Source organism: Spermophilus citellus (assembly GCF_964194105.1).
Source record: "Spermophilus citellus genome assembly, chromosome: 4".
Classification (NCBI taxonomy): Eukaryota; Metazoa; Chordata; class Mammalia; order Rodentia; family Sciuridae; genus Spermophilus; species Spermophilus citellus.
Genome location: NC_138185.1, coordinates 41,324,106 through 41,337,391, shown reverse-complemented (window position 1 = coordinate 41,337,391; position 13,286 = coordinate 41,324,106). Strand labels below are relative to the sequence as shown.

At 34.4% G+C, this 13,286-nt stretch overlaps 1 protein-coding gene across 1 annotated transcript in view; it reads right to left on the bottom strand.

The window, feature by feature from the left end:
- Nucleotides 1-13,286, bottom strand: part of MACROD2 (mono-ADP ribosylhydrolase 2) — a 2,040,087-nt gene that overhangs the window by 18,052 nt on the left and 2,008,749 nt on the right. The window contains exon 17 of the mRNA XM_081290808.1: nucleotides 5,810-5,887. Within this exon, the coding sequence (XP_081146934.1) occupies nucleotides 5,810-5,887 (78 nt within the window). The remainder of the gene's footprint in view (nucleotides 1-5,809; nucleotides 5,888-13,286) is intronic.

The following is a 13,286-nucleotide window of genomic DNA, read 5'->3' as shown; positions in this document are numbered from 1 at the left end:
GAAGACATATAGCTCCAGTCTATCAGACTTCTATTTACACAATCTTGGGTCACTATGTGATAGGCAGCACATAGTGTGGGCCTTGGACCTCCCCCAGTGTTGTGCTGGTCTTGGCAGACTATATCCTCAGGGTGTGACACAGCTTGGTGGCCACAGGTGTGATAGAGGGGCTGGGGGCTGGTCCATTCATGCTGATACTTCCCAGAGTTGGGCTGAATCATGTAGTGCCCCACCACAGGTTGGCAACTATGAAGAAGGCATCTGAGACTACTTTGGCTGGTAAAGCCTTGTGAGGATACATCACTCTTTCTAGATATTCTAGTTTGTTTCTTTAAAGTATACCAACAGTGTATTTGGGACAAACCTGGGCTTGGATTACTCTCTAGTCCTGAAACAGTGACAACACATGAATAGAAAACTCACATCAAATCTGAAACTGGGTGAGCTGGCAACTATAGGCTCAGAAAAATATCTGATAGAAACAAACCATCCTGATTAGAACTGAGATGAGCACAAACTGAGATTGGGAAGAACATAATAAATACCCAATCCTTTAATGCCTAAATGATGTCTCATGCCAACAAGAATCAAGAACTTTTCAGGAAACTGTGACCTCACTTAATACTCAAAATAAGGTGTCAGAAACTAACCAGGTAGTAAACAGTATGGGAGATCTCTTAGAAGTTAAAAGAGCTGTTTTAAGGAAACTCGATGGACTTGAAGAGAACATCTCACTACTCCAACAGTTTAAAGAGATGTAAGCACTTTTTAAAAAATTCATGAACTATAAAAATTAAAAATAGGGTAGAAGAAAGTTTAAAAATAAGCTATTTGAAAATACAATGGGAGGAGAAAAATGGGCTATTGAAAGAGCAAATACTGGGGGTTCAAGAAAGACTTGAGAATGCCAAAAGAGTAGAAAGTTTATTCAAAATTCAATATTACATTTTCCTTATATACGTCATTGTATTACATAATAATATGTGGGTGCTCTTAACACCCTTTCCAGTGATGGACAGATCATCTAGACTGAAAATCAACAGTTAAATCACACCCTAGGACAAGCAGCCCTAACAGACATCTACAGAATGTTCTGTCCAAGGGATGCCAAATATACATTTTTTTTTTCTCAACAGCACATGGAACATTCTCCAAGACAGATATGATAGGCCACAAACAAGTTCTTATCATATTGAGTGACTAAAAATTAAAAAAAAATACATGGAAATCAAATAACTTTCAACCAGTGGATCAAGGAAATCAGGAAGGAAATTTTTAAATTTCTTAAATTAAAATGGAGACACAAAATACCCAAACCTGTGGAACTCAGCAAAAGCAGTACTAAGAGGAAACATTAGATCAGTCAATGCTGTCAAAAAAAGTAGAAATTTCTCAAATAACCATTTGTTCTTATTTTCCCAATCCTCAAGATAAGCAAAAAAACCCTCAATATTAGTAGAAAGAAAAAATGATCAGAGTAGAAATAAATGGAGACCAAAATCAAGAGCTGATTCTTTGAAAAGCAAAAAAAATAGACAAATTATCAGCTAGACTAAGAAAAGAAAAAGACTCATAAACTCAAGACTTTATAGGTAGACATTATATGTAATACCAAAAAAATTTAAAAAAGAGTATTAGAAATGATGAAATATATGCCAAATTTGATCATGGAAAAATGTGACAGAACCAATAATAAGTAAAGATTGAATCACTAATTAAAAAACAAAAACAAAAAAACCAGTGCTCCTATCCAGAAAAGCCCAGGACCAGATGGCTTCACTACTCAATTCTACAAAACATTTAAAGAAGAACTAATACCATTTCTCTTTAAGTTATTCCAAAAAAGAGGAAGTAATTCTACAAGGCCAGCATTACCCTAATGCCAAAACAGATGAAGATACAACAACAATAAAAGAGGAAAAAAAAAAAAACCCACAGGTTAATATCCTTGAAAAACATTGATGTTAAATCCTCAACAAAATCTAGCAAACTGAAAGCAGTAGCACATTAAAGAGATTTTTCACCCCCATCAAGTGGGATTAAGAGGGAAAGAGGTCCAATATGTGCATATCAAAAAATGTAATACACCATGTAAAAAGAATGAAAGACAAAAACTATAATTTCAATAGATACAGGAAAGACATTGGATAAAATTCAAAATTCTTTTGTGCTAAAAATGCTGAACAAATTATATAGGCAAGGAACATACCTCAACAAAATAATGACCATTTCGATTAAGCCAATGGCCAACATTATATTGAATGGGGAAATGCTGAGAGCTTTCTATGTAAAATCTGGAACAAGACAAGAATATTCACTTCCATCACTTTCATTCAACATAATTCTGGAAGCCAGAGCAGTCAAGCAAGAGGAAGAAATGAAGGGTATCCAAATTGGAAAAGCCATGAAATTGTCACTGTTTACAGATGACATGATTAAATAAAACATAAAACTCCAAACACACACCCAAAAGCTATTAGAAGTAACTAAGCAACATTTCAGGATATAAAAATCAACATATAAAAATTAGTAGTATTGCTGCTCACCAGCAGCAAATAATCTGAGATAGAAAGCAATCCCATTTATAATAGCTATAGAAATAAAATACCTAGGAACAAATTTAACCAAATAGGTGAAAGATATAAAAAATGAAAAAAATCTAAAAATACTGATGAAAGTAATTGAAGAGGACACCAAAAAGTAGAAAGACATTCTGTATTCATGGATTAGAAGAAACAATATTGTTAAAATGTCCATACTACCCCAAGTGGTTTTAAGATTCAATTTAGCTAGACTGTGGAACCAACCTAGATGCCCTTCAATAGATGAATGGATAAAAAAAATGTGGCATCTATACACAATGGAGTATTATGCAGCACTAAGAAATGACAAAATCATAGAATTTGCAGGGAAATGGATGGCATTAGAGCAGATTATGCTAAGTGAAGCTAGCCAAGCCCTAAAAAACAAATGCCAAATGTCTTCTTTGATATAAAGAGAGCAACTAAGAACAGAACAGGAAGGAAGAGCATGAGGAAAAGACTAACAGTAAACAAAGACGAGTGGGGGGAGAGAAAGGGAGAGAGAAGGGAAAGCATATGGAAATGGTAGGAGACCTTCAATGATACACAAAATTATAAGAGGTTATGAGGGGCAAGGGGGAGGGGGGAAAAGGGGAGAGAATTGAACAACAGCAGATGAGGTAGAGAGGGAAGATGGGAGGGGAGGGGAGGGGAGGGGGGATAGTAGGGGATAGGAAAGGTAGCAGAATACAACAGTCACTAATATACCATTATGTAATAATGTGAGTATGTAACAGATGTGATTCTGCAATCTGTATTTGGGGTAAAAATGGGAGTTCAAAACCCAATTGAGTCTAATGTATGAAAGATGATATATCATGAGTTCTGTAATGTTTTGAACAATCAATAAAAAAAAAACCTGAAAAAAAAAGATTCAATTTAATCATTTGTCAAAATATCAACGATGTTCCTCACAGAATGAGAAACAATTATATGGAGACACTAAAGTCCCTAAATAACTAAATCTATCCTGAGCAAAAGGAACAAAGTAGAAGGTACTATACTACCCGATTTAAAAACACACCACAACACAGTTGTAAATCAAAATAGCGTGGTTTGGGCATAAAAACAGACTCGCAGAACAATGAAATAGACTAGAGAGCCCAGAAGTAAGGTATCCACATACCCACAGCCAACTGATTTTTTTTTTTAATTGGTTGCTCAAAACATTACAAAGGTCTTGAATGGGAAAGCCAACTGATTTTTGATAAATGTGCTAAGAAATGCATTGCACAAAAGGATAGTCTTTTTAATAAATGGTGCTGGGGAAATTGGATATCCACATGCAGAAGAAGAAAATCATACCTGTTACCAGCTACACAAATCATTTGAAAATGTAACAGCGTAGAGACAGCCTGCAGATAGGCAAAAATATTTACAAAGTATAGATCTGACAAAGGATTGATATCTACAATATAGAAGGAACTCCAAAAACTCAACAGCAAAACAAAACTGATGAGAAATGGGCACTAGGTATAAATAGACATTTCTCAAAAGAAGACACACATGGCCAACAGATATACAAAAAATGTTCAATATCGTTAATAATCAGGAAAATGCAAATAAAAAACACAATGAGATATCACCTCACCCTAGTAAGAATAGATGTTATCTAAAGGATAACAAATTCTGGAGAGGATGTGGAGAAGAGGAAACCCCTGCACAATGTTGGTGGGAATATAAATTAGTATAGCCATTATGAAAACCAGTATGGAAGTTCCTAAAATATTTTAAGATAGAACTACCATATGATCCAGCAATCCCACTACTGGGTATATATTCAAAGGAAATGAAATTTGTATGTTAAAGAGACATCTTTGGACTGGGGCTATATCTTAGTGACAGAGTGTTTGCCTAGCTGGTATGAGGCACTGGATTTAATCCTCAGCACCACATAAAAATAAACAAAGGCATTTTGTCCATCTATAATGACCAAAAAAAATTTTTAAAAAGAGACATCTGTACTTTCATGTTCATTACAACACTATTTACAATAGCTAAGAAATAGAAGTGTCCATCATCTGATGAAAATGTGATATGTGTACACAACAGGATACTACTCAGCCATAAAAAAGAATGAAACCCTGTCATTTGTGACACCGTGTATAAAATGGAGACCATTACATCAAAGTGAAATAAGCCAGGAACAGAAAGACAAGTTCCACATGATCTCACTCATGTGGAATCTAAAAAAGTTATCTCAGAGGAATTGAGAGTGGAATGGTGGGCCGTGGGGGTGTATCTGGGCTCAGAATCTTTAGATGTGATTGTGGTTTGGATATGAAGTGTCCCCCCAGTGACACATGCATTGGTCCCCAACATAGCAATGTTTAGAGGTGAACTTTTTGGAAAGCGATTGAATCATGAAGGTTATTCTCATCAGTGGAGTAATCCATCCATAGCTGAATGGACTACTGGGAGGTGGCGGAAACTACAGGGAGATGGGGCACTGTTGGAGGAAGTAGGCTATTAGGGGCATGCCCCTTAGGGACTATATTTTGTACAGATCTCTTCCTTTCACTTTGTTTTCCAGCTGCCATGAGCTGAACAGCATTCCTTCATGATGCGTTTCTGCCAGGATGCTCTTCCTTACCTTGGGCCCAAAGCAATGGAACCAGCCAGCCAAGGACTAAAACCTCTGAAACCATGACCAAAATAAATCTTTCCTCCTCAAGGTTGCTCAGCTCAGGTGTTTGTCGCAGTGACAAAATACGGATCAACACAGATGCCTTCAAAACTACATGCGAATAAAGGATGGTTTTTGTAAATTTTTAAGGTGCCCTTAAAGAGTCACTGTGTTTTTGGCAAAGGAATCTGTTGTGATATAGTGAGTTTAACAGGGATGGTCCAAGAGCTCATCTGGATAAGCTCAAGGGCTCATCTGGATGCCAAGTGAGGCCTGGGTAACTACAAAGCAAGCACCTTCTACAGAAGTGAGTGATGTTTCTATGAAGGACCGGGTCCAGCTGTGGCATTACCCATTGGTGGCCTTAGTATTGCAAGGTATGTTTAAACCAAGTCATGTGCTGTTGTAAAACAGTTAGTGGTAAAAAGAAAAAAGGGGGCTGCCATTATTTTTTATTATTTTCTAGTAATATATGGCTTTTGAAATTTACTTTGTTCTCATTGAATATGTTGATTCATAGAACAGAGAGCTCCCTTAATCCCAGATCACACAGAAAACATACCACATGTATAATCTGAGCTCAGAAAGCTCAGAAACTTACCATCAGGACCTGTAGTGTTTTCTGAGTCACTGGAGCCTTGACTTTTCACAGACTCTATAGGTGTGTCCGTGCCTTGAACTGAAAGAGGGGAATAAGATAGTCCCTGATTAATAGAGAACTATAACAGCCTGACTGCCAATTGTTCTGTCACCCTCCATTGCCCTCTTAAATTTAAAAATACTCCTGGGATTCAGCTTCTTTTGCAGAGAAGGTTAAAGGAGGAAATAGTGGGTTGAGTTGCTAGAATACTTTAAAGCCATCTTCCAAGTTCTTTTTAATTTGTGAGAGAATCGCAAACATACAGACACACAATTTATTAAATCAGAAATCGGGTAGCATCAAAGAAAAAAAAGTGGTTTAATCAGCTCAATGTTCAATTTAAATTTAGGATACTCTCTATGTGTGCATCATTTAACCTTTGATTAGAAAGAAAAACAAAACAAACAAACAAAAAAAAAAACCCAAAAGCCTCTTTTGCCTTAGGCATGCCTGAAAACTGAAGAATTCTTTCTCCTGACACTGAAGGATTTTCATTGTTGTTGTTATTGTTCCAACAAATGAATGACTTATTGCCTCCCTAGAGACCTTAGCTGTTGCCATTGTGGATTGTGGAGTATCCAATCAGAAGTTCTGATCATTCTCTATCAACTTCAAAAGTATGTGCATCCATTTACTGTGCCAGAAGATATAGCCGTTCTTAGAAGTGACAGGACGTGTTTTAATATTATGAAGATTTTTCCATATATTCAAAAGGACAATTGTCTCTTACTTTTTAGTTAACAATATCTATTATGTTTTCCTAACTTAAAGAATAAGGATATTGGCAAATACAGATGGAAGTAAAACCCTAGAAAAATAGTTACTTTACATTATTATTATTTTCATACTTCTTTTAAACAGAAGGTTAAATTCATTTTCATTATGTGAATACAAGAGCAGAGATAATGTTAAATGTGGTGTGCCTGCTGGTGAGAATGATGCAAGGATGGGAAAGATTCAGTTTATAACCTTTTCAATCTTTTCATTATGGAAAATGTGTGCTCTTGGTAATGAGTAACTGGAGCTCACAATCAAGAGGTTTGACTCAAAAGTGACTGAGCTCCTTGCCCAGGTGGATGGATGGTAGGGAGGTCAGAAATTGAAGACAAAATAGCTGCTCAGTGGGAAAAGACAAAGAAAATAATTTTAGATTTGAGGTCTAAAGTCAAAGATGATTTAAGTGGAAATGCCCAATAGATTTTTACATTGAGTGTAAAGGAAACTGTGAAGTAAACATGTATGTATTCAGAGACATAGAATAGAGTAACATCAACAATATGAGATTATATAAATCAAGAAAATGATAATATGAGAAAGAGAATATAACTCCTAAAGCCCTTGAAGGATTACATGAAAATAGCTGTCCATGAGTTCTTTCCATTTAGTCCCTGAGGATGAGGTTGGGAAAAGGAAAACAAAACTTAAAACATCCAGCTGAACTTGTTAACACTAGAATTGGCATCAACACACCCTTTTACACATAATTACAGAATATACTGATAGATATAGATATATACTGATAGATATAGGCTGTGCTATATCTGACTCAAAACATAGAATAAGGGAAAAATGGGAATATTTTATTTCATAAAAGTAATAAGTTTTTTTTTTTTTTTTTTGGTAGGGGTGGGGAGGTAGCAGGGATTTGAACTCAGGGGCACTCGACCATTGAGCCACATCCCCAGCCCTTTTTGTATTTTATTTAGAGACAGGGTCTCATTGATTGAATTGTTTAGCACTTTGCTTTTTTGCTGAGGCTGGCTTTGAACTTGAGATCCTCCTATCCCAGCCTCCCAAGCCACTGGGTTTACAGGCAAGCACCACCGAGCCCAACCATAATAAGCTTTTGGATTCAAAAATACCACAAGGAATATTTTTTAAGTTACAAATTAAATATTAATATTTGTGTTTTATCATAGGCAAGGGGTTAATAATAGCAACAATATGAGCTTCTAAAAATAGAAATAAACTAATAGGAAAATGTGTAAGAGGCTTGCTAGGCAATTCATAAAAGAAGTAATAATGGCTTATAAACATGTGAAAAGATGATTCCCTTTGCTAACAGTGAATGAAATGCAAATTAGAATTACAGTGAGAAAGATTTCTGCTTAAGGTTGACTGTCATGTTTCAGAATAACCCTCTTACCGTGAAAAGCTAGAAATGCTGGACAGATTATTAAAAACAATTCTTTTAAGGCACCAGAGAACCATAAATACAGAACAAACTCAGAGATACAAAGGGTAGCTGACATTCTACCTATGTCAACAAACTGAAGACAGCTTCCAAATGTTTTTGAGGTTTAGGGGAGGCAAAAATTAAAGACCAGGGTCCACCAACAAAGCGGTACTCTGGTAAATAAGAAAACAAAACAAAAACAAAAACTTCAAGCCTCAAGTTATGCCTATGGTTTTTCAAACAAAATGTCCTGCATCAATAAAAAAATACCTGGCATTTTTGTGCAAGAACAAATCACTGAAAACTGAGAATAAAAAGACAACATAGAGACACATATCAGACATTCAGATTTTTAGACACAACTAAAATAAGATTAATGTGTATAAGAAACTGGATGCCAAATTGAAAAATTTTAATAGCAAAGAAGTTTATCAGAGAACTGGGCCCTATTATGCCAGAAGAAAATTCTAGAACTGAAAAAAATATCATTTAATAGGGGGATTTGATAGTAGGTAGACACAGTTGAAGAGGGGATTAGGAAACTGAAAGATAATGCAAAGCCTAAAATACAGGTAAAAAACAGATATAAGAAATAGTATTTATCCTTTTTGTAATGGGTCAAATGCAGTATTTTAAGAGATAATGACAAAATTAATGGATGATGTAACATCAGATCACTGTTTCAAGGGTTTTATAACACTAAGCAAAATTAACACAAAACAAACCTCACTTGGGCAAATCATCATAAAAATTGTTGAAAACCAAGGGTGAAATTCAAATTATCTAGTGAAAAATACTCATTAACTTTAAAATAGCAACATAAGGGTTGTTGATAATTTTGTAACAAAATAATGGAATTCAGAGACAATACAATAGAATATTTTAAGTACTAAAAGAAATTAAAACTCTATAACTTCCCCCCACCAAAAACAAACAAACAAAAACAAAAAACTCATCAAATTTGAATTTGAAATAAAGAAAAAAATATTTCAGGAAAAAAGAAAACTTATCAGTAGATTTACACTGAAGGAATAATTTCCACTACTCAAAAATAAGTTCCAGGTAGACTTAAGAACTAATTGTAAATGTAACATAGATAAAGATCTGTGCATCATTGGACAAACATTTCTTTTCAGAACAAAAAAAAAAAAAAACACTAACCATTAAGGAAAACTCTGGCAACCTGTAAAACATTAAAATTAGCAATCTTAAATTCATCAAAACGCAACATAAGAAAGTGCAATGGCCTCTTTCACAGAATACCTAAAGAAATAAATATAACATAAAAAGAGAGTACCCAATTGAAAATGAGCAAGATACAGATAGATATACAGGCATATTTCTAAAGAGGATAGTTTGGCTCTTCACTGGATTTTTTAAAATGACTTCTACCAAATCTCAGAGCATGTTAAAGCCTTCACTTTTTTTTTTTTTAACTAGCAAAATAACTATATATTTTTTGACTCCTTACTTCTATAGGATGCCATCAGAATTAAAACATTGTTACTTTTTATAAGAAATGATTACTATGGAAGGAAAATTAATAAGCCTAATTCTACTTAAATATGGCTTCCTTGACTTTCTTCTTAGGGTCCTTGTTTTTGATGGGATCAAGAGGAACCTGTGGCTAATTTATTCAGGAAATCCTTCAATCAATGGAGAAACCCCCTTTGGCAGCATGGAGAACTTTCTATCAAATAGGCAGGATGTCAGTTTATTACACGATACTCAGTGAAAAGGAAGAATGATAAACACTTTTAAAAGTGAAGAGGAAGGGAAAAGTTAGGAGAAACAAAGAAAAAAAATCCAAAAGGCCATCAGAAAACATTAAATTCTTAAAATGTTTGCCCTATGCCTGTCCTTTTAACCTCATTATTTTCCAATGGAATGTGTGAGAAGTCTAAGGTTTTGCACTGTGATGAAACATAATTAACATGAGATGCAGTGGCAAGTATGAGATCCAAAACAAAGAGAAGAGCAGAAATCAAAGTTGTAGCTCTACCTACTACTACATTCCCAAAGCAGAGTGAAGCAGTGTCTATTAGATCCACTTTCAACTCAAGGTCTGTCTGTAGGTATTTTTTATTTTATATCTTACATGTACAATATGTGTACATGTGCCATGAATATGTGCATTGGCATGCTGTGTAAATTTGCATAGCCATATGTATATGTGCACAAGTGTGGTTGTGTATTTGAAAAAAGGGAGAATGAGAGACATTTGTTTTTCTGACCTGCATGTGGAACGGGTATTACCCTAACGGGCTACTCTCCTGCTGGGCTATGCAACTGAGTGCCCCAGAGAAATGAGTCCATTTGACATGGACAACAGAATCTGATCAAAACAAAAACTGCCTCGATAGCCTATTTATTTCAGTTTGCCTGACCCTCCCCCCATTTTGATTGCTGCTGCTTGGAACACAAACAATTTCAGGGTTCCTAGCAGGAGATAGAAGATGCTAAAATTGAGCTTGGAACATTTAATACCATTTTCAATTACTTCTCAAACCTTTGATTATAACAACCTTTAGTAGGTCAGTGACATTGCAATAAATGAAGCAGGTCTTTCCACAAGATACCAAGATGTATACAAAATGCAGGTAGCCAGATTTTAAAATATGTAAGCACGGAAAGATACCAAAGGATCCTTTAAGATGTTCTGAGATTTGTATTGATGGTAAACTCCATACATCAAATAGAATTGCAAATAATTATTTCTCAGAATGCAGTTGTACTGGTGAAATGATGGGTGTGGTGCTTAGGGCCTGTGTTCAGATTTCACTATTACTGTAATTAGTATTATTATTCAGGAAGGTTCACTTCCAATCTGCAACCCTCAGGGAAGTCTACTCCACTGTCCCTTGGTGTTGGGTTTGGCCATGAAATTTGCTTTGGCCAATGAAATGTAGCTAACAAACCCACTGAATGTATGTTTAATGGGCTCATTCCTAACATCGTTTCTTATAGCTATGAAATTACAAGCATGATTTATGCTTGTTTTGTAAATACATAATAAATGTGCTAATCTCTTATTACCTAAAATCACCTACTAATCAATAACTGATTTGGTCTGAAGCTTTGAGAAATTGAATTAATTAATGTACACAGCTCCATAAACAGTCCAAACCTCATTGACTTCTAATGGTACACAATGGAAGAGCTTAGGACATTTGTCACATACATTTAACTCTCAAGCTCAAATGGGCGAATGCTATTATTCCACATGCATAGATGCCAATTTACAACTTAAGAGACTTTAGTCCTTTTTAATCTACTGATTGTTAGGGAAGATGAGCTCAAATAGACCTTCTTTTACAATACATGCCAAGTTCATTATCTAGGTCTAGAATCCAAGGGCAGCTAAGTGAAAAGAGATCAACAACCAATTTAATGAGGAAGGACAGAGTGTCAATGTGAACACAGGACTTGGAGAGGGTTTGAATTTCTGTGCTACAGTATGTTATAATGATATAAACTGATCTGATAATCAAGTCACCAACACTATTTAAAATTATCTTGAAAAAGTCATTCTTAAACTATACAGAATCTCAGAAAACATTGCTTTTCAGTATTTCTTAGCTTTCTTACATTCTGTGTGAGGAACAGATAAATATTAAAGTTATAATGTTGCACTTGTTTATTCTGGCTTTTAAAAAAGACCCCTCTCAATTTACTAAAGGTAAATTGGTCTTCCATTAAAAAAATCACATTTCAGATATAAATTTTTAATATGTCTATTTTTCTTTCAGTCTTTATATTTTTTATTAGAAATGGGCTGTAAGTGCCAAAAATGTATTGTTTTTCATTAAAAGTAAACATTTAAATTCTTTAACCATAATCACTCAGAATAAATCAGATGCTTTTAACCCACCATCCCGCATTTCAAAGGTCTTTCCTGTTTTTTACCTTTTGATTGTAGGGTGTCTAGACTCTTCCTCTCCTCCTTTTCCCATCCATCCTGCATCCTTATTCTTTCCCTTCCCCTGCCTTGCTCCTCTCTCTTCCTCTCTTCCCTCTTCATTTCTTTGCCAGATTTTGATTCGTTATTATGGAGATCTTCATGTTTTATGAAGATTTAATTAACTTAAATGAATTATAATTTAATGCAATATGGATCAATTTTTAAAGGCATGCATTTATTTCTAAATACAAATAAAGATAGAAGAAAATCACGAAGCATAATCCTTAAATAAGACTAGTGATATTAAGAAACAAAACACTTATACATAACTTTAAACTTCTCAGAAAAATGCTAATGAAAAACAACCCTGGACAACTCTCTTCATGTTACATTTTTTTCCTATAAGCCTTCCAGAAAAAAAACAATGCACACAATCTAATCTTTTCCACTGGGCTCCTCTCATCTCTTCATTTACATAAAACACTGATCATGTTATATTTTCTGCAGTGTGGCCTTTTCATATTCTATATAAATGTAATGTATACACACTTCATTATTTTAAGTATTAATATTAGTACATAGATTATTATATTTTAATAATTTTAATGTGTATTTACAATATATATTTAATTTATATCAGTGATCATTCCACAACAATATATATCACTATCTTATTGCATAGATATGAATATATTATACTTTTCTTTGACCAGACCAGTATTGGTAGACAGGATTGGAAGATGTTTCTATACTGTTTATTTTACAAATGGCTGCAGAGAATATTCTTGTGCTTAAATCTTGGCAAAATTTTGTGAACATTTCCCTAAGATAAACTCTTTATGGATTTCTGGATCTAATATATGTACATCTTTAGATTTTATAGATGTTGCAAACTTGCCTTCTGAAAAAGTGAGAGCAATCTGGGACCCAATTAGCAGGGCATGAAAATGTTTTCTCCATAGTCTCCTAGCATTAAATATCCTCAAACATTCCAGGGAGAAAAATGGATAAGTTCTTCCTGTTCTGATTAGTATTACATTATGAGCAAGGTTACTTTTCTTTCCTCTTTCTTTGATTCTCTGTTTTTGGTTTTACTAATTTTTCTTTTCAGTTGTTTATTTTGTTTCCTTATTAACTTTTAAGTATTCTTCATACATTAAGAAAATTAAACTTCTTTGTGCAATATGTTGCAAATATTTTCTCCTGGATTGTCATTTGTCTGTATTGTCTTTAGGATTTTTCTTTAAGATTAAATCAATATTAAATATTTCAGGTTTTAAAAATGGGATGCCAAGATAACTGGACAATTTATTAACTTATCAGAGTTGTGTTTTGGGGTGAGATTTCTGTATGACATTTGG